The sequence below is a fragment of the Somniosus microcephalus genome, chromosome 8 (assembly GCF_052327205.1).
Source record: "Somniosus microcephalus isolate GS21.2 chromosome 8, FLI_Smic_1.0, whole genome shotgun sequence".
NCBI classification, from domain to species: Eukaryota; Metazoa; Chordata; class Chondrichthyes; order Squaliformes; family Somniosidae; genus Somniosus; species Somniosus microcephalus.
Window position 1 is genome coordinate 262786678 of NC_140994.1, and position 20362 is coordinate 262807039.

The window sequence follows — 20362 nt, forward strand, 5'->3', positions numbered from 1 at the left end:
CCCCCCCCCCCCCCCCATAGCCCCCTGTTTGTCCAGTGTTGGGATATTTTTAGTGTCCTCTACTGTAAAGACTGATACAAAATATTTGCTCAGCGTTTTTGTCATCCCCATGTTCCCCACCACTAGTTTCCCGGTCCCATCCTCTAAGGGACCAACATTCACTTTAGCCACCCTTTTTCTTTTTATAAAACTGTAGAAACTCTTGCTATCTGTTTTTATATTTTTTGCTAGTTTACTTTCATAATCTATCTTCCCTTTCTTAATTAATCTTTTAGTTATTCTTTGCTGGCTTTTAAATGCTTCCCAATCTTCTATCCTCCCACTAGATTTGGCTACTTTATATGCCCTTGTTTTCAGTCGGATACAGGAAACTTTCGTTTAACCGGAGGTTAAATGTCCGGAAAGCTCTATCTACTGGCAAAATTCAGGAGCCGTTTCCTATAAGTTTTTTTACTTCTCGTTGCTTTTTTTTTCCAGTCAGGCTCTGCAAGGTCTAGCTGCAGCTGTTGCTTAGCTACAGAGATGCTTTTAAGCTGCGGCCGACTGTTTTGAACAGGGTTTGTTGATTCAAACGGAGCTCAAAAGCTCCGTATGTTTTAACATTAGCGCTGGTTTCTACGGCAGTTTTGATGGTACGGCACCAGCTCGGCCCCGTCAGTGCCGGATACCAGAAAGTTTCCTGTACTATCCTTTATTACTTTACTTAGCCACGGATGGCTGTCTTTTCTTTTACGCCCCTTTTTCCTCAGTGGAATATATTTTTCTTGAAAGTTGTGAAATATCTCCTTGAATGTACACCACTGCTCATGTACCGTCTTACACCTTAATCTATTTTCCCAGTCCACTTTAGTCAACTCTGCTCTCATACCTTCATAGTCTCCTTTATTTAAGCTTAGTATGCTGGTTTGAGATCCAACTCTCTCACCCTCCAACTGAATTTGGAATTCAACCATGTTTTGGTCACTCATTCCAAGGGGATCCTTTACTAGGACATTTTTTATTAATCCTGTCTCATTACACAGGACCAGATCTAAGATTGCCTGCCCCCTGGTTGGTTCAGTAACATACTGCTCAAGGAACCCGTCCCTAATGCACTCTATGAACTCTTCCTCAAGGCTGCCTTGCCCAATTTGATTTGTCCAGTCAATATAATGCTCATTTAGTCGGTACAGGAAACTCTCTTTTTACCGGCACCTAAATAACCGGAAGTCTCTTAACCGGCAAAATTCAGGAGTAGGTTCAGGTAAGTTTTACTTCATATTAGTGGCCGTGTAACTGGGGTTCCTGGATCTGTGGCCGTGTACGGGGCTCTCACCTTAGTAAGTATACCTCTCTGTAATCTGGACTTTTTGATCAACCGGCAGCACGCCGGTCCCGTCGGTGCCGGATAAAAAAAAGAGTTTCCTGTATTTGAAATATTCTTTAAGGTTTATTCTTGGTCCCCCTCCAACCCCCCAATAAAACAGAGCATTCCTTTGTTGCGCAATCGCGAATCTGGCCACGCTGAACATGAAGTTAATTGCCGCTCCGCTAGCTTCGAGCAGAGCCTCTGCAATTCGCCATGTCAAAGTAGAGCCGCACAGGATTCCCATTCCTGCTCCTCAGCCCCCAGCCGGCGAGAAAATCTCGTGCAACCGTTGAACGTAGTGCTTGAAATGGTTTAACTGCGGGTCATGAGACCAGTAACTGGGACAGAGTCAGCGGGGACCTTGGCCCTCAGCCACGGTGACTTTGCCTCTCCCCTCACTGGTGTGGTGGCCCCTGCTGGAACTGCGCGTGTGCTTTGGATCATGGCTGCTTGCCTCGCCTCTTTACTCCTTCGTGTGATGGGGTGACCATGGCATCACACCGAGAATGCGAGGGATCGTTGCAAGCAATGTTCCCTTTAAGCCGCGCAGCTCTCCGGACCTCAGCCGGCTCGCAGGTTTTTCAATGAGAAAACTCGCGCACGGGCGGTATTTTGAATGGGCCGTGCAGCCTCTTAAAGGGGCCACGCACCCAAAAAAAAATGACGGAGAATGTTGGTTGCAAGTCGTGTGAGGTTTTTACGCGCACTCTAAATGCTGACTATTGAGCTAAATCCATTTCTCCCCTTAACCCTCCCACCCCCCCCCCCCCCCCCCCCTTCAGATCTGCTCCAGACCTTTCACCGTCTTCCGCTGGTGTCCAGGAGCTCGGATGCGCTTTAAGAAAACCGAAGTCTGCCAGACATGCAGCAAGCTGAAGAACGTGTGTCAGACGTGCCTGCTCGACCTCGAATATGGTGAGTTTTTGTGAATTCGGCCACCAGAGGGGGAGGCCACTGACGGCTTTTAGAGTGACGTCCCTCGCAGTCAAATAGTCACCCGACAGACTTTTATTAGGTGAGGGTATTGAGCGATATGGGGAGACGGAGGGTAAATGGAGTTGAGGTACAGATCAACCATGGTCTAATTGAATGGCGGGGAACAGGTTTGAGGGGCTGAATGGCCGCCTCCTGTTCCTAACAGTTACCGACTGGAAGAGTGACCATTTGGAGTTCGTAGCTTCCCATCATTTTAAAAATGTTCTCCGAACCTGGAGTGCCCTTACAGGCACGAGAAGCCGACGGACCCGGACAATCCTTTGGCTGATCAGAACATCAAGGACCGCTACTATGGCATTGACGACCCAGTGGCTGACAAGCTGCTGAAGCGGGCGGCCACCATGCCCAGGTTGGACCCACCAGAGGACAAGTCGATCACGACCCTCTACGTGGGAGGCCTTGGAGAGCAGATCTCCGAGACGGAGCTACGGTAAACTCTCGGGCCACGCCTCCAGCCGGAATTGGCCATTACTAGGTTATGCTTGAACTGTACAAAACACTAGTTAGGCCACAGCTAGAGAACTGCGTGCAGTTCTGGTCACCACATTACAGGAGAGATGTGATTGCACTGGAGAGGGTACAGAGGAGATTTACGAGGGTGTTGCTGGGGCTGGGGAATTTTAGCTGTGAGGAAAGATTGGATAGGCTGGGGCTGTTTTCTCTGGAACAGAGGAGGCTGAGGGGAGATTTAATTGAGGTGTATAGAATTATGAGGGGCCTCGATAGAGTGAATAGGAAGGACCTATTTCCCTCAGCAGAAAGGTCAATAACCAGGGGCAGAGATTTAAAGTAATTGGTCGAAGGATTAGAGGGGAGTTGGGGAGAAATTTCTTCACCCAGAGGGTGGTGGGGGTCTGGAACTCACTGCCTGAAAGGGTGGGAGAGGCAGAAACCCTCATCACATTTAAAAAGTACTTGGATATGCACTTGAAGTGCCGTAACCTCCAGGGCTACGGACCAAGAGCTGGGAAGTGGGATTAGGCTGGGTAGCTCTTTGTCGGCTGGCACGGACACGATGGGCCGAATGGCCTCCTCCTGTGCCGTAAATTTCTATGATCGTTCATAAGGCGTCCATTGTGGCATTTAGGAGGTAAAGCAAGCCTGAAATGTGCTTAATTTGTTCTACACTGTCCGTGTTTACTGCGTGCAGCATCCTGAATATTCAAAAAAACCTAACTCTCGTGTTCAGTGCATTGTTATACCGCTCGTTGCACAGTTGCTGTGCACCCAACACGGCTTCACGTTGGTGCGAAAGGGGCAGCTTTACCCGCTCAGTTACTCTGCCGTGAGTGTGCGCGTTTGCCCTTTAGGCGGCGATGAAGTTGGTTTAAAGTCCCTCTCGTTTCCTCCCTGTGCCCTGCCAGGTTTGCCCATCCAGGTCCGCGACGCAGGGATATCGCTCAAGGACGAGATGCCCAAGTCTGACGTCAATAAGGAGTATTACACACAGAACATGGAGAGAGAGGTGATTGTTGTCTTTTAACCCCTTGCGCACCTTGGGAAGGTTTTTGAAGTTAAAGGTGAGGGAGCCAGGATGTTATGCTAAACTTTATAAAACGCCGGTTCGGCCCAATGCTGGAGGATTGTGTCCAATTCTGGGCACCGCACTTTGAGGACTTGAAGGCTTTGGAGAGGGTGCAGAGGAGATTTACCAGAATGGTTCCGGGGATGAGGGATCACAGTTACGTGGATAGACTGGAGAAGCTGGGGTTGTTCTCCTTAGAGCTAAGAGGAGATTTGATAGAGGTGTTTAAAACCATGAAGGTTTTAGACAGAGTAAATAAAGAGAAACTGTTTCCAATGACTGAAGGGTCGATAACCAGGGGGCCCAGATTTAAGGTGATTGGCCAAAGAACCAGAGGCGACATAAGGAAACACTTTTTTACGCAGCGAGTGGTGAGGATTTGGACCGTGCTGCCTGATAGGGCGGTGGATACAGATTCAATAGTAGCCTTCAAAAGGGAATTGGATAAATACTTGAAGGAGAAAAAATTGCAGGGATACGGGGAAAGAGCGGGGGAGTGGGACTAACTGGATTGCTCTTCGAAAGAGCCGGCGCAGACTCGATGGGCCGAATGGCCGCCTCCTGTGCTGTACTGTTCCATGATTCTATGATTTTATATAAAAATGGGCGTTGTTGCTGGTGGTGCTGTATTGCAGCCAGAAGAGGGTCACCTACTTTAATTTTCTCCTGACCAGCGTTCCTCTCTCGACCCTTCTTCTTAGGCAGTCCCTCGGAACCGAGGATGACTTGCTTCCACATTAAAAATGAGTTCTCAGGTCACAGGTGGGGCAGACGGTGGTTGAAGGGGCGGGTGGGTGGGGTGCTTGGGTTGACGTGCGCTCCTTGCGCTTGGCTTCCGCTTGCTCCCGGTGAAGAGACTCGAGGTGTTCGGCGCCTTCCCGGATGCTTCTCCACTTTGTGCGGTCTTGGGCCAGGGATTCCCAGGTGTCAGTGGGGATGTTGCACTTTTTCAAGGAGGCTTTGAGGGTGTCCTTGAAACGTTTCCTCTGCCCACCTGGGGCGCTCTTGCCGTGCCGGAGCTCCAAGTAGAGCACTTGTTTTGGGAGTCTCGTATCGGGCATGCGGACGATGTGACCCGTCCATCGGAGCTGATCGAGCGTGGTCAGAGCTTCGATGCTGGGGATGTCGGCCTGAGCGAGAACACTGACGTTGGTGCGCCTATCCTGCCAATGGATTTGCAGGATCTTGCGGAGGCAGCATTGGTGATACCTCTCCAGTGCTTTGAGGTGCCTGCTGTACATGGTCCATGTCTCTGAGGCATACAGCAGGGCAGGTATCACTGCTGCTCTGTAGACCATGAGCTTGGTGCTGGGTTTGAGGTCCTGGTCTTCAAGCACTCTCTTCCTCAGGCGACCGAAGGCTGCACTGGCACACTGAAGGCAGCGTTGGACTTTGTCATCGATGTCTGCCCTCGTTGACAGTTAGCTCCCGAGGTATGGAAAGTGGTCCACGTTGTCCAAGGCCTTGTGGATTTTGATAATCGGGGGGCAGCACTGTGTGGCGGGGGCAGGTTGGTAGAGGATCTTTGTCTTACGGATGTTTAGTGTAAGGCCCATGCTCTCGTACGCTTCGGTGAAGGTGTTGACGATGGTTTGGAGTTCGACCTCTGAGTGAGCGCAGACGCAAGAATCGTCTGCATACTGTAATTCGACGACAGGGGATGGGACGGCCTTGGATCTGGACTGGAGGCGACGGAGGTTGAACAGTTTCCCGTTTGTTCTGTAAATTAGCTCCACTCCAGTGGGGAGCTTACTGAGGGTGAGATGGAGCATTGCAGCAAGGAAGATCGAGAAGAGCGTTGGTGCGATGAGACAGCCTTGCTTGACCCCGGTTCGTATGTGAATTGGGTCTGTGGTGGAATCGTTGGTCAGGATCACAGCTTGCATCACACCAAAGAAACCCGATTATCCGGTCATTTGTCTCAGTACAGCTGGCTGCCGCACTTGCCTGCCTAACAACAGTGACTGTACTTCAGAAGTAAATTATTGGTCATGAAGCACTTGGGTGTCATCCTGGGGTCATGACCAGGCTCACTCTAAATGCGAGTTCATTCTCTCTGGAGAGACACAGCCTGTGACAATAGAACGAGACTCGTGCCTTTACTGGCCGAGTTGGTTCAGCTAGTTAGTTGACAAAGCAATCCTTCATTATCTTCCTAGAATCGTACAGCGCAGAAGGCCATTCGGCCACCGTGCCTGTGCCAGCTCTTCGAAAGAGCTGCCCATTAGTCCCACTCCCCCCTGCTCTTTCCCCAGAGCCCTGCAAATGTTTCCCTTTCAAGTATTTAGCCAATTCACCTTTTGAAAGTTACTATTGAATCTGCTTCCCCCGCCCTTTCAGGCAGCGCATTCCAGATCACAACAACTCTGCGTATAAACATGTCTCCTCATCTCCCTCTGGTTCTTTTGCTAATGACTTTAAATCTGTGTCCTCTGGTTACCGACACTGCCACTGAAATTTAAAGTTAATTTTAAGGTAAACTTAGAGCCAGGACGTTCAGGGATGATATCAGGAAGCACTTCTTCACACAAAGGGTAGTGGAAAACTGGAACTGTCTCCCCCCAAAAAGCTGTTGAGGCTGGGGGGGGTCAAATGAAAATTTCAAAACTGAGATATCGATAGATTTTTGATGGGCAAAGGGTATTAAGGGTTACGGAACCAAGGCGGGTAGACAGATTTAAGATACAGATCAGCCATGATCTAATTGAATGGCGGAACAGGCTCGAGGGGCTGAATGGCCGCCTCCTGTTGCTATGTAACAGGCTCGAGGGGCTGAATGGCCTCCTGTTGCTATGTAACAGGCTCGAGGGGCTGAATGGCCTCTTCCTGTTGCTATGTAACAGGCTCGAGGGGCTGAATGGCCTCCTGTTGCTATGTGACAGGCTCGAGGGGCTGAATGGCCTCCTTGTTGCTATGTAACAGGCTCGAGGGGCTGAATGGCCTCCTTCTGTTGCTATGTACTCTGCCAGTGCAGCGTTGGGGTTGGTTGTTGGGTTGACGTTTCTGCTGTCTCTGTAGATCCAGAACTCGGACGGGACGAGATCGGTGGGGGCTCTGGGCAAAGCCACCAGCTCCAGCGACATGCTGCTGAAACTGGCCAGGACGACCCCGTACTACAAACGCAATCGGCCTCACATCTGTTCCTTCTGGGTCAAAGGAGAGTGCAAGAGAGGAGAGGAGTGCCCTTACAGGTAAGGCAGGGGAGATCTCTGGAGAAGAAACTCCCGCTTCTGGTAGACCTATTTGAGCTACAGGGGAGTTATGGGGAGAGAGCGGGGAAGTGGAGTTGAGGCCAAGATCAGATCAGCCATGATCTCATTGAATGGCGGGGCAGGCTCGAGGGGTCGAATGGCCGACTCCTGCTCCTGTTTCTTATGTTCTGAGTCAGATGGTCATGGGTTCAAGTCCCCACTCCAGGGACTTGAGCACAAAAATCTAGGCTGACACTCCCAGTGCAGTACTGAGGGAGCGCTGCACTGTCGGAGGTTCCGTCTTTCAGATGAGACGTTAAACCGAGGCCCTGTCTCCCTTCTCGGGTAGATGTAAAAGATCCCACGGTCACTATTTTGATGTCCTAGGCCAATACTTATCCCTCAATCAACATCACTGTTGTGTATTTTGAATGTGTATTAGAATTGTCCCACATGGGATACCGTAGTGATGATTTGCAATGCACTATGGGAAATGTAGTGCATTGAGTGAAGAAGCACATTGTAAATGAAATGGCCGTTAACTAAACTCTCCACCCTGGAGTCCTCCTTAATTGTTATATAGGGAAGGGTATAAAACCCCTTGAGACACAACAATCACTAAAACAGATTATCTGGTCATTTATCACATTCCTGTTTTGGGGGGAACTTGCTGTGCACAAGTTGGCTGCCGCGATTCCTACATTAAAAAAAAAAAAAATACTGACTACACTTTAAGCGTACTTCATTGGCTGTGAAGCACTTTGGGACGTCCTGCGGTCACGAAAGGTGCTATAGAAATGCAAGTTCTTTCTGACTCTATCAAATCCCCTCCTGTTTTTCTGGCAGCCGTTACTGACCCAGATTAAACATAAAGAAATAGCAGGAGTCGGCCATACGGCCCCTCGAGCCTGCTCCGCCATTCAATAGGATCATCGACCTCAACTCCACTTTCCCGCCTGATCCCCATATCCCTTGAGTCCAAAAATCTATCGCTCTCTGTCTTGAATATACTCAACGACTGAGCCTCCACAGCCCTCTGGGGCAGAGAATTCCAAAGATTCACCACCCTCTGAGTGAAGAAATTCCTCCTCATCTCAGTTGTAAATGGCCGACCCCTTATTCTGAGACTGTGACCCCTGGTTCTAGACACTCCAGCCAGGGGGAAACAACCTCCCTGCATCTACCCTGTCAAGCCCTGTAAGAATTTTGTATGTTTCAATGAGATCACCTCTCATTCTTCTAAACTCCAGAGAATAAAGGCCTAGTCTACTCAATCTCTCATAGGACAACCCGCTCATTCCATAATCCCCGTAGAATTTGCACCAATTACCGATTGAAATAGTGAAACGATCTGATTGATTATATTTTTCATAAATACAGGCACGAGAAGCCGACGGACCCGGACGATCCTTTGGCTGATCAGAACATCAAGGACCGCTACTATGGCATTAACGACCCAGTGGCTGACAAGCTGCTGAAGCGGGCGGCCACCATGCCCAGGTTGGACCCACCAGAGGACAAGTCGATCACGACCCTCTACGTGGGAGGCCTTGGAGAGCAGATCTCGGAGACGGAGCTACGGTAACCTCTCGGGCCACGCCTCCAGCCGGAATTGGCCATTACTAGGCTATGCTTGAACTGTATAAAACACTAGTTAGGCCACAGCTAGAGTACTGCGTGCAGTTCTGGTCACCACATTACAGGAAGGATGTGATTGCACTAGAGAGGGTACAGAGGAGATTTATGAGGATGTTGCCGGGGCTGGGGAATTTTAGCTATGAGGAAAGATTGGAGAGGCTGGGGTGGTTTTCTTTGGAACAGAGGAGGCTGAGGGGAGATTTAATTGAGGTGTATAAAATTATGAGGGGCCTAGATAGAGTGGATAGGAAGGACCTATTTCCCTTAGCAGAGAGGTCAATAACCAGGGGGCATAGATTTAAAGTAATTGGTAGAAGGATTAGAGGGGAGTTGAGGAGAACTTTCTTCACCCAGAGGGCGGTGGGGGTCTGGAACTCACTGCCTGAAAGGGTGGTAGAGGCAGAAACCCTCATCACATTTAAAAAGTTCTTGGATATGCACTTGAAGTGCTGTAACCGACAGGGCTACAGACCAAGAGCTGGAAAGTGGGATTAGGCTGGATAGCTCTTTGTTGGCCGGCACAGACACGATGGGCTGAATGGCGGCCTCCTGTGCTATAAATGTCTGTGATACTCGCGGCTGTAGTGATACTGGCCGAGTGTGCCGTTTATTTAAACTCTCGCTTTGGTTCATCTTCACTTCCTCTCTTCCCCCCCCACCTCCCGTGGTTTTTTTCCCTCCTGCCTACGGTCCAGCCTTTTACGTCCCTTCGGAGGCCTCAGTCGTTCACCTTTCAGCCGTGGCTCGGTGGGCAGCACTCTAGCCTCTTGAGTCCGAAGGTTGCATGCTCAAGCCCCACTCCAGAGACTTGAGAAAGTGAGATTGTTTTCCCAGTTGAATGGGACTAGAGTCGCGGGTAAGGCTCAGGGACGGTGCTTTTCGCCCGAGTCAGAAGGCCGTGGGGGTCGAACTACGCCCCAGCACTTGAGCGTTCGATTTAGGCTGAGACTTGAGTGCCGCTACTTGAGGGAGCGCTGCACTGTCGGAGGGGCCGTCTTTCGGAGGAGACATTAAACCGAGGCCCCGTCTGCCGTCGCAGGTGGACATAAATAATTCCACGGCCACTATTTCGAAGAAGAAGCATCAGGTTTAAAACTGGTCAGCACTGCTCATGTGCCTGACAACCTATGGCTTGGCCCAGTGCTGTGCCATCCATCCCATTGATAATGCAGGGCAGTTCCCAGCATATCACCTCAACGTCTGTGTCAGCTGTGGCTCAGTGGGTAGCATTTTCACCTCTTGATTCAGAAGGTCGTGGGTTCAAGCCCGGCCCCAGAGACTTGGCGCCTAACCCAGGCCGACACTCCCAGTGCGGTTACCGAGGGAGCGCTGCCCTGCCGGAGGTGCCGTCTTTCGGAGGAGACATTAAACCGAGGCCCCGTCTGCCCCCTCGGGTGGATGTGAAGGGTCCCACGGTATAATCGAAGAGCGGGGGAGTTCTCCCAGGTGTATCCAGGCCACCATTTATCCCTCAACCAACATCACCAAAAACGCTGTTTGTGGGATCTTGCTGTGTGCTGATTGGCATCTGCCTCCCGCACCAAAGTGACGACACTTCAGAAGTAGTTCATTGGCCGTGAAACGCTTCGTGACACCTTGAGGGCGTGGGGGGGCGATCGATAAATGCAGCGTCTTTCTAATATTTGTTAATGCTCTGTTTTTTTTCTTTTATTTATATATATATAAAGGAACCATTTTTACCAGTTTGGTGAGATTCGTTCCATCACCGTGGTCCAGCGGCAGCAATGCGCTTTCATCCAGTTCGCCACCCGGCAGTCGTCAGAGCTCGCGGCCGAGAAATCGTTCAACAAACTCATCATTAACGGGCGAAGACTGAACGTCAAGTGGGGCAGGTGAGCGGCACGAGAAGCTGCGTTGGAGGCGGGCCGAGCTCGAAGTTTGGGGGCGTTGGCATGTGGGAGCTGTCGCTCGACAGCATATCAAAACATGGTTGTTGTACTGCTGGTTGTTTGGAAACGTGGGGTAGGGGGGGAGGCGGAGTAAGAAGGCAGAAATATCAAGGGCGAAAGGGTAAAATTCAATGTCGTGCATGTTCTGGGGTAACGAAAGAAACCGCCAAGGTAAGGTGACGAGTTAGAGTGGGGCCCACTAAAACACCAACGGGTGTGGTGCATTTGTTTGCGCGCTCATGACTGCTTTGCACGCTTGTGATCGCGAGCTGCGGCGCGCACTCCTGATCAAGTGCGAGTTCTTTGGCGAGCGCTCCTGCTCGCGGGTGAGTTCTTCATTGTGCGCGGCAAGTTGGCCGGCGTGTATCGCTGAGGTCCCCCGCACGCTGGTCGTATGAGTGCGTGTCTTTATTTTTGCTGCACGCCGACCGTGTATCATTCCGCGCCAGTCACGCGCGCGCGAGTTCCTTCCCCGGAACATTTACGCTGGTGGACGTACTGATTCTGGTACCTGCTGAACTTTAGGTCGCAAGCTGCCAGAGGGAAAGAGAAGGATAAGGACTTGAATATTACGGAGTCGGGAATGAAGTTGGAGCCTGTTCCGGGTCTGCCTGGTGGTAAGTAAAGGACACTTTTCCCTTCTAGGGGATCTTGCATTGTGGAGTGGGGGTGGGGGTTCCTAAACTCTGAGTGACGATGGGTTTATACCAATATTCCCGTTGAGCTGTGCGGCTGCACAGCGGTCTGGAGGTCCCGTGGGAAATTTGAATGGGCCACTTGACATGATTCAGTCATTCATGAAAGAAAGACTTATGAAATAATACTGAGCAGCCTGCGGGTGGCGCTGTCCAGGGAGAGTATAAATACTCGGGCACAGGCCCAGCTTGCGCAGGACATTTTTAAACAGGAACTAGTGAAGGACACAACTAGACCTCCATGTTGTAAAACAGTTGATTAAAGCTTTGTTTAACGCTTAGACCAAGTGCCTAGTAGTTTTCTTACATCACCGCGCACCCAAAAAAAATGAGGGGGAACATTGGTCCACACACATTCGTTACTTCTACCCCCGTTATATCACGGAACTGCTTCGCAAAGTGGGGCGTTTCATAGACAGCGAAACACGGGGTCAATCGTGTGCTAAGCTGCTGCAAAGTCACATCCTAAACATGTCCTATTCTGGCCACAGCCATTCCCTGGAATAAAGCTTTCTCTTTGCTGAGCTTGAAAGGTAAGAGTCAACCGAGACTGACTAGAATGGCTTTACATAGGAACATAGAAGATAGGAGCAGGAGTAGGCCATTCGGCCCCTCGAGCCTGCTCCACCATTTAATGAGATCATGGCCAATCATCCAAATTCAGTACCCTGTCCCTGCTTTCTCCCCATATCCCTTGAAACATTCCAAATCATTTTATTGACATTAAAAACACGACAGTTTTACCAGGTAAAGATGCCACACAACCTTTATTTTTTTTTTATTCGTTCATGGGATGTGGGCGTCGCTGGCAAGGCCGGCATTTATTGCCCAGCCCTAATCGCCCCTTGAGAAGGTGGTGGTGAGCCGCCTTCTTGAATCGCTGCAGTCCGTGTGGTGAAGGTGCTCCCACAGTGCTGTTAGGGAGGGAGTTCCAGGATTTTGACCCAACGACGATGAAGGAACGGCCGATATACTTCCAAGTCAGGATGGTGTGTGACTTGGAGGTGATGGGAAATAGAGCTCAGAAGCAAGGGTGGTCAGGACCTTTCTCTGGGAGATTTTATCTTTAAACGACGCTCATCCTGAAAATCACTTTGAGCCTGTCTGTTTTTGTATCTTTTCTTTTCCCTTTTGTCTCTTACTGGTCAAATTAGTTTGTTGTTTTCCTCTCAGTTCTCACAGATTACAGAGATAGGGAGGGGCGAGGCCATGGAGGGCTTTGTAAACAAGGGTGAGAATTTTGAAATCGAGGCACTGTTTAACCGGGAGCCAATGTAGGTGACGGGCGAGCGCGACTCGGTGCGAGTTAGGACACAGGCAGCCGAGTTTTGGACAACCTCAAGTTTACGTAGGGTAGAACATGGGAGGCCGGCCAGGAGTGCGTTAGAATAGTCAAGTCTAGCGGTAACAAACTGAGTCAGTGTCCTTAGTTTTACAGACGGTCTTTCTCGAGGGAGCTAGGAGCATTAAGAAGCCCGTGATACCTTTCGATCTCTGCCAAGTCAAGTGGTTATTTTACTGGACTAGTAATCCAGAGGCCTGGACTAATAATCCGGAGAGACGAGTTCAAATCCCACCAGTTAATTCAATAAATCTGGAAATAAAAAGCTGGTTGTCAGTAAAAGTGACCGTGTATCTGTCAGATTGTCGTAAAAACCCGACTGGTTCACTGATGTCCCTTTGGGGAAGGAAGCCTGTCCAGTCTAGGCTCCAGACCCTCAGCAACGTGGTTGACTCTTAACTGCCCTCGGAGAAATGGCCTAGCAAGCCACTCAGTTGTATCAAACAGCTACAAAAGAAAATTCACCACACGGACTGCAGCGGTTCAAGATGGCAGCTCACCACCACCTTCTCAAGGGCAATAAATGCTGGGCTTGTCAGCGGCGCACACGTCCGATGAATAACTAAAACAAAGTTAACAACTATCCAGTATGCTCTCTGATTTCGGTCAAGATCCTTTGCTTGTATCGAAACACCAATAATCTATATAGACACTTATTGTCTAACCATTACGGCCCTTTAGAGTCATAACGGCACAGAAGGAGGCCATTCGGCCCATCGAGTCCATGCCGGCACTCTAGAGCAATCCAGTCAGTCCCATTCCCCCGCTCTATCCCCGTAGCCTGGTGAGTTTATTTCCCTCAAGTGCCTATCCAGTCTCCCCTTGAAAACATCGAGTGTCTCCGCTTCCACCACTTCCGTCAGCAGCGAGCTCCAGGTCCTCACCACCCGCTGCGTAAAAAAGTTTTTCCTCACGTCCCCCCCCGTATCTCTTGCCCAAAACCTTAAATCTGTGTCCCCTAGTCCTTGTGCCATCAACTAGTGGGAACAGCCTTTCCCCGTCTAGCCTATCCAAACCCGTCATAATCTTGTACACCTCTATCAAATCACCCCTCAACCTCCTTTGCTCTAATGAAAACAAATCCAGCTTCTCCAACCTGTCCTTGTAGGTAAGACCCCCCATCCCCGGAACCATTCTGGTAAATCTCCTCTGCACCCTCTCAAGGGGCCTTCACACCCGTTACCAAGTATTTACCTTCCCATTCTGTCCCTCGGTGTGCTATCGATCCCAAATTAGTCTACCTGTGATCTCGCCTGGACTTGAGTTATCCTTCATTTGGTGTTCATGCTTTAACACAAAAAAATTGACATGGAGTAGTTGAGGCAAATAGGATCCCAGGACCAATAAGGGAAGTGAACAGTGGAAGCTAGATAAACACACGAGGGGGGAAAGGAATAGAAGGATATGGTGATAGGGTGAGATGAAGAGAGGCGGGAGGAGGCTGGTATGGAGCATAAACACCGGCACGGAGCAGTTGGGCCGAATGGCCTGTTTCTGTGCTGTATGTTCTATGTAATATTTATCCAATTCCCTTTTGAAAGTTACTATTGAATCTGCTTCCACCGCCCTTTCAGGCAGCGCATTCCAGATCACAACAACTCGCTGCTAAAAAAAAATTCTCCTCATCTCGCCCCTCGTTCTTTGCCAATTATCTTCAATCTGTGTCCTCTGATTACCGACCCTCCTGCCACTGGAAACAGTTCCTCCCTATCTACTCTGTCAAAACCACACATGATTTTGAACGCCTCTATTGAATCTCCCCTTAACCTTCTCTGCTCTACGGAGAACAATCCCAGTTTCTCTTCTTGATGATGTCAACTTTTGGTTCTGCTCTTGAGGAGGACTAAGTAAGGCCCGTGGAGTGAGAACTGTCAGGGTGACATTTGCCCGGGAACCGTGCGATGGGTAAAGGAATGAACTTGAAACCAGCCGGACCATCGAGCCTGCTCCACACCATGATAGCTGGAGAATCGTGACTAGACATCTCCCTCTCCACCTCTTCTCTCGCTTCACCCCCCCACCCCGCCAGGTAATCTCCTGGGGCAGGAGAAACAATACCCTGTAAAATTCCTCTCCAACCCCCTCAGGCGATGGAATCCACCCAGTCCAGGGGATCACACGGACCAAGGTGTTATCTTTAAAGACACTTGCCGTCTAACTGTTATGCCCCTTTGCCAAGTATTTACCCTGCTAATCCAGGGTTTCAAGTCCATTCCGTGCTTCCCGGGCAAGTGTCGCCCTGACAGTTCCTGCTCCACAGGCCTTGCATCAAGAAAAGCAGCTGGGACTGTTCTCCTTGGAGCAGAGAAGGTTAAGGAGAGACCTAATGGAGGTGTTCAAAGTCATTGGGGGTTTTTACAGAGCAAGTAGAGAGAAACTGTTTCCTCTGGCAAGTGGGTCGGTAACCAGAGGTCACAGATTTAAAATACTTAAAAGAACTAGAGGGGAATTATTTTCACACAGAGGGTTGTTAAGATCTGGAACGCACTACCTGAAAGGGGGGGGGGGGGGGTGGATTCAGATTCTATAGGAACCTTCAGAAGGCTACTTCAAGAGGACTAAATTGCAGGGTCATGGGGAAAAAGCTGGGGACTCAATAGGACAGCTCATTCAAAGAGCCGTCGCAGGCACGACGTGCTGAATGGCCGCCTCCTGTGCTGTAAGATTCCAATTTGTTTTGCACCTTCTCCAGTGCCTCTATAGTGTTGGCCGTGGGTTGATGGGGAGCTGAGGGGCTGCGCTCAGCCAGTCCGCGGGCAGCAACTTTCAGCGCGGTGTTTGCGCTCGGGTGACGCGCTGTTTAACTGGTGTCCGTTTTCTTTCTCTTTCTCTCCCCCCCTCGCAGCTTTGCCTCCGCCACCCCCGGCCGTCGAGGAGGAGACCCCCACCAACTTCTTCAACCTGCCGCCCAGCGCCCCGCCGGCCGTGATGAACATATCGCTGCCTCCTCCACCGGGGCTCGCACCACCCCCACCGCCAGGTACCGGCTTCTGCTGCCTCTATATATTATCGCGGCGCCGCGGGGTCTGTCTCCACCGTGCTCACCGCAGGGCGAGTCCCGCGGGGCTGGCGAGGCGGGAAGATTATGGGCGCGGTAGTGTCGCGGTTACGTTACCGAGCTAGTGGATGCGGAGACGGTGATTATGGGCATTGCCTTGTGTGCTACCGGAAGCAACGGCAGGCCGGGGAGCGAAGGCCCCGGCAGGACCGAGAAAGTTGCTGGTTTTGGTCTGTTCTGTTGTGTATTGACTGCACCCCCTGTATTTATAGTTCCTGTATCACTAACTCTTGTTTTGTTTTGTTTTTTCCATCAGGGTTCGGACCCACCTTGTTCCACGGCATGCCTCCTCCACCTCCTCCCTTCCTCCGGGCTCCGGGCCCCATCCACTACCCGTCCCAGGACCCTCAGCGGATGGGTGCCCACACGAACAAGCCCAACAGCACCTAGCTCCACCCTGCCGAATCGACCCTTCCACCAGCCTGGATCGCCTCCTCTGCAGTCACGCGCCAATAGGGCGGAGGGGGGAGCTTCAGGAAGGATGCTTCGTAAAGTGTATTTTTTAAAACCCCGATCCCGAATCCTTTCCGGCGACAATTCTTTTTTTTTTTACGTCTAGGCGTTACCAAACTTGGTTTTATTTCCCTCCGATCTGCTTCACTCACCTCGGGGGAGCAGGGTGTGGTGCCTCTCGGCTGGTCGGGCAGGGCTGGGAGCTGCTTCTGACCTGGGTAGCTTCCAATATAACCGGGCCGAACAGTGGCGATTCCCGACTCCCCTCTCGAGTTAATCCGTTGTGGGACACCGTGTCTGGAAAGAGACTCGTCGTGCACCCGGCTAGACCGTGAATCGAGCGCCCCTCTTGACTCTGGATCGGGGTTTTAAGGGTTAACCGAGGGTATTCACCCACTGCACCCTCCCCTGTGACTGTCGCCTTCAGATGTTCGAGATCTGGACCTAACATCTGGAGATGACAGATGTCAAAAGGGGGTGCCAAAATCCGGAGCGCTAAACGTCAGGGTTGTAACTAATGGTTGCTCGTGTCGTATTTTATATCGGGGTGGGGGGAGGGTTTGAGTAGCCTGCGGATAGGGGAAGCGGTTCTTGTTTCTGCGGGACATCCCGGGACACTCGCCGGAACGTTGCACCCCGGGCCTCCGCGATTCTCCGCGCAGTGAAAGCGCTGACGTTTGATTCCCGGAGCCAGCGCATCTCCGGAGCGCGAGCCGCAGTCAGCAGAGAGAAGAGTGCACACAGCACCGGGGTTTGGAGAGAGAGAGCGCGGCACAGAGAGACTGACTCGACACCAATGCCAACAACACCTGGCCCTGAGAGACGGCAGTACTGCACCCCCAGCCAAGCTGTCGGCATTTGCTTTTACAACAAGTCCCTCGCCATCCCTGCCTATCATTTGTTTTGGGTGCGATGATCCCGTTTTCTACATCCTAATGGTAATTTTGGAGCCAGGATCCTCAGCCCTTTCCCCCCACGTCCATCCAAGATTACTTCGTAAATCCCGCTGAATACAGTATTGCCTTTTTTTTTTCCTTTAAAAGATATTTGTACCACTTCTATTTTTTAACCTTTTTTGCAGGGGGTTAACTTGCAGGAGGTCAAAGGTTGTGTGTCACGGCCCATGTGTAATTGCTGAGTGGCCAAGCTGGATAATTGTGCTCATGAAGGGTTTCTGTTCATTTCTGGTGCCTTTGTCTCTGCAAGCTGTGCGACGCACAGTGCCCACTGTGATCTATCACCTTTCCAGCTCTCTCCCTGCTCCTGAAGGTCTTGACTCCTCTAATAGCACAATGATTCAGCTGTTCCCCCCCCCCCCCCCCCACTCCCGGCACCTCACCCCAAGGGCCCATTCATTGTGTGAGCAATGGCGAAGAGTTGACCATTTCTCTGGGGCGAGGGAGGGGAGCAATGGGGCTTCAGAGCTGAGCTCGAGCCTTGGTCAGACTGGTGGTTCATCGGTCACACGCTCACACTTTGCAACAGGATTGCCTGGGTCGGTCGGGACTGGGCCACCTTTCTGATTACCCCCCAATCTTCCCGCCACCCCCCGCCCCCTCCCCCAGAGCCCAGGCCTGTTACAGTGGACCCTACTGGTTCCTGGCAGAGTCCTCACGACTGGGCTCAAACCTGGAGCTGCCTAGTCCGTGCGACGCGCCTGGATAAAGTCCCGCAGTGGAATTAAACAAGTCCTCCGCGCCGGTGAGAATATTCATTCCCAACATCACACGGCGCAGCTCGATCCCACCTGCGCTTTGTAAATTCGGTGTCCCGTTTTATATTCCTTACCCTTCCCTCCTCCTCTCTCTTCCCCCCCCCCCCCCACCCTTCCTCCCGACAATTCATCACCTTTGAAGACCCGTTGAAGCAGTTGAATTTTTTCCGGCTGCGAATGTGCCGCAGACTGTTGTGGGGCCGCGGTGCGTCCAAAGCAAGTCTGGTCTGTGGTTTGTACAGGGCAAATGTCACTCTTAACACTGTGTGGAAACAGAGCCGTGATTCCTGTCAGTCCATTTACACCTATAAAGGTTCGTCTTTTTTAAGTCATTTGTGAGTCTGGTTTATTTAACACTGCTTTTTCAGAGGTGTGATTAGAAGAAACCTTTGAAGGTGACAGGACAAGTCGATGAGGCTTTTAATGAAGCGTATGGTATCCCGGGCTTTATAAATAGAACCGTAGCGTACAAAAGCAAGGTGGTTATGCTAAACCATATATATATATATATTTTTAAAAAAACACCGGTTGGGCCTCGGCTGGAGTATTGTGTCCAATTCTGGGCACCTAGGAAGGATGTGTGAAGGCTTTGGAGAGGGTGCAGAGGAGATTCACTAGAATGATACCAGGGATGAGGGATTTCAGTTACATGGAGAGACTAGAGAAACCGGGGTTGTCCTCCTTAGAATGTTGAGAGGAGATTTAAAAGAGGTGTTCAAAATCATAGAAACATAGAAACATAGAGATAGGAACAGGAGTAGGCCATTCGGCCCTTCGAGCCTGCTCCGCCATTCAATGAGATCATGGCTGATCTTCGTCTGAGATCATAGCTGATCTTACCAGTTCAGTACCCCGTCCCCGCCTTTTCTCCGTAACCCTTAATCCCCTTAGCCTTCAGAAATATATCCAATTCTCTCTTGAAAATATTTATTGAATTAGCCTTCACAGCCCTCTGTGGCAGGGAATTCCACAGGCTCACCACTCTTTGAGTGAAGAAATTCTTCCTCATCTCTGTTTTAAATGATTTGCCCGCTATTTTTAGACTGTGGCCCCTGGTTCTGTGCTCCCCGGCCATTGGAAACATTCTCTCTGAATTCAGCCTGTCCAGGCCTGCCATAATTTTATATGTTTCGATGAGATCCCCTCTCAATCTTCTAAACTCCAGTGAGTACAAGCCCAAACTATTCAATCTCTCCTCGTAGGTCATTCCCGCCATTCCAGGTATCAGCCTGGTGAATCGCCGCTGCACTCTTTCCATGGCAAGAACATCCTTCCGCAGATGGGGCGACCAAAACTGTACACAATACTCCAGATGCGGTCTCACCAGCACCTTGTACAGCTGTAGTAAGGTATCCCTATTCCTATACTCGAACCCCCTTGATATGAAGGCCAACATACCATTTGCCTTCTTAATCGCCTGTTGCACCTGCATGCTCTCCTTCAGTGACTGGTGCACAAGAACACCCAGGTCCCTCTGCACTTCCCCATCTCCCAATCTATTGCCATTTAGATAATAATCTACCCTCCTGTTTTTACCCCCAAAGTGGATAACCTCGCATTTATCCACATTATAGTGCATCTGCCACGTATCCGCCCATTCCCCCAACCTGTCCAAATCGCACTGTAGCCTCCTGACATCCTCATCAGAGCCCACCCCTCCTCCTAGTTTAGTGTCGTCAGCGAATTTGGAAATATTGCATCCAATTCCCTGATCCAGATCATTTATATATATTGTGAACAGCTGGGGTCCCAGGACAGATCCTTGCGGCACCCCGCTGGTCACTGCCTGCCACTCCGAAAACGAGCCGTTTATTCCAACTCTCTGTTTTCTATCCGCCAGCCAGTTCTCTATCCACGTTAATACTTTGCCCCCAATCCCATGAGCCTTAATTTTGCATGATAATCTTTTGTGTGGAACCTTATCGAAGGCTTTCTGGAAGTCAAGGTACACCACATCCACTGGCTCTCCCCCATCTATTTTACCAGTTACTTCCTCAAAAAATTCCAGCAGATTAGTCAAACACGATTTACCCTTTGTAAATCCATGTTGACTCTGTCCGATCCTTTCCCCATTTGTCAAGTGCTCCGCTATTTTATCCTTAATAATGGACTCTAGCATTTTGCCCACAACCGATGTAAGGCTTACTGGTCTATAATTCCCTGCTTTCTCTCTACCCCCCTTTTTAAATATTGGGGTAACATTAGCTACCCTCCAATCCACGGGTACTGTTCCCGAGTCAATGGAGTTCCGGAAGATGATCCTTAGAGCATCTGCTATCTCCAGGGCCACCTCCTTAAGTACCCTAGGATGTAGTTTATCAGGCCCCGGGGATTTGTCGGCCTTCAGTCCCCTCAACTTACCCAACACCATATCCCTAGAGATACTAATTTCTGTCAGCTCCTCCCTCTCATTAGTCCCTATGTTTGCCGATATTCCTGGGAGGTTATTTGTGTCCTCCTTTGTGAATACAGAACCAAAGTATGAGTTTAAT

General features: G+C 50.5%; 2 protein-coding genes across 2 annotated transcripts in view; one reads left to right on the forward strand and one right to left on the reverse strand.

Annotated features, from left to right (window-relative positions):
• Positions 1–18198, forward strand: part of rbm22 (RNA binding motif protein 22) — a 34953-nt gene extending 16755 nt beyond the window's left edge. Inside the window, exons 4-11 of the mRNA XM_085996013.1 lie at positions 2131–2263; positions 3709–3809; positions 6888–7060; positions 8441–8641; positions 10387–10551; positions 11134–11225; positions 15491–15625; positions 15960–18198. Coding sequence (XP_085852139.1) covers positions 2131–2263; positions 3709–3809; positions 6888–7060; positions 8441–8641; positions 10387–10551; positions 11134–11225; positions 15491–15625; positions 15960–16093 — 1134 coding nt within the window. The 3' untranslated portion in view covers positions 16094–18198. The remainder of the gene's footprint in view (positions 1–2130; positions 2264–3708; positions 3810–6887; positions 7061–8440; positions 8642–10386; positions 10552–11133; positions 11226–15490; positions 15626–15959) is intronic.
• LOC147114360 (myozenin-2) overlaps positions 1–20362 on the reverse strand; it is a 77222-nt gene that overhangs the window by 6863 nt on the left and 49997 nt on the right. The window lies entirely within an intron of this gene.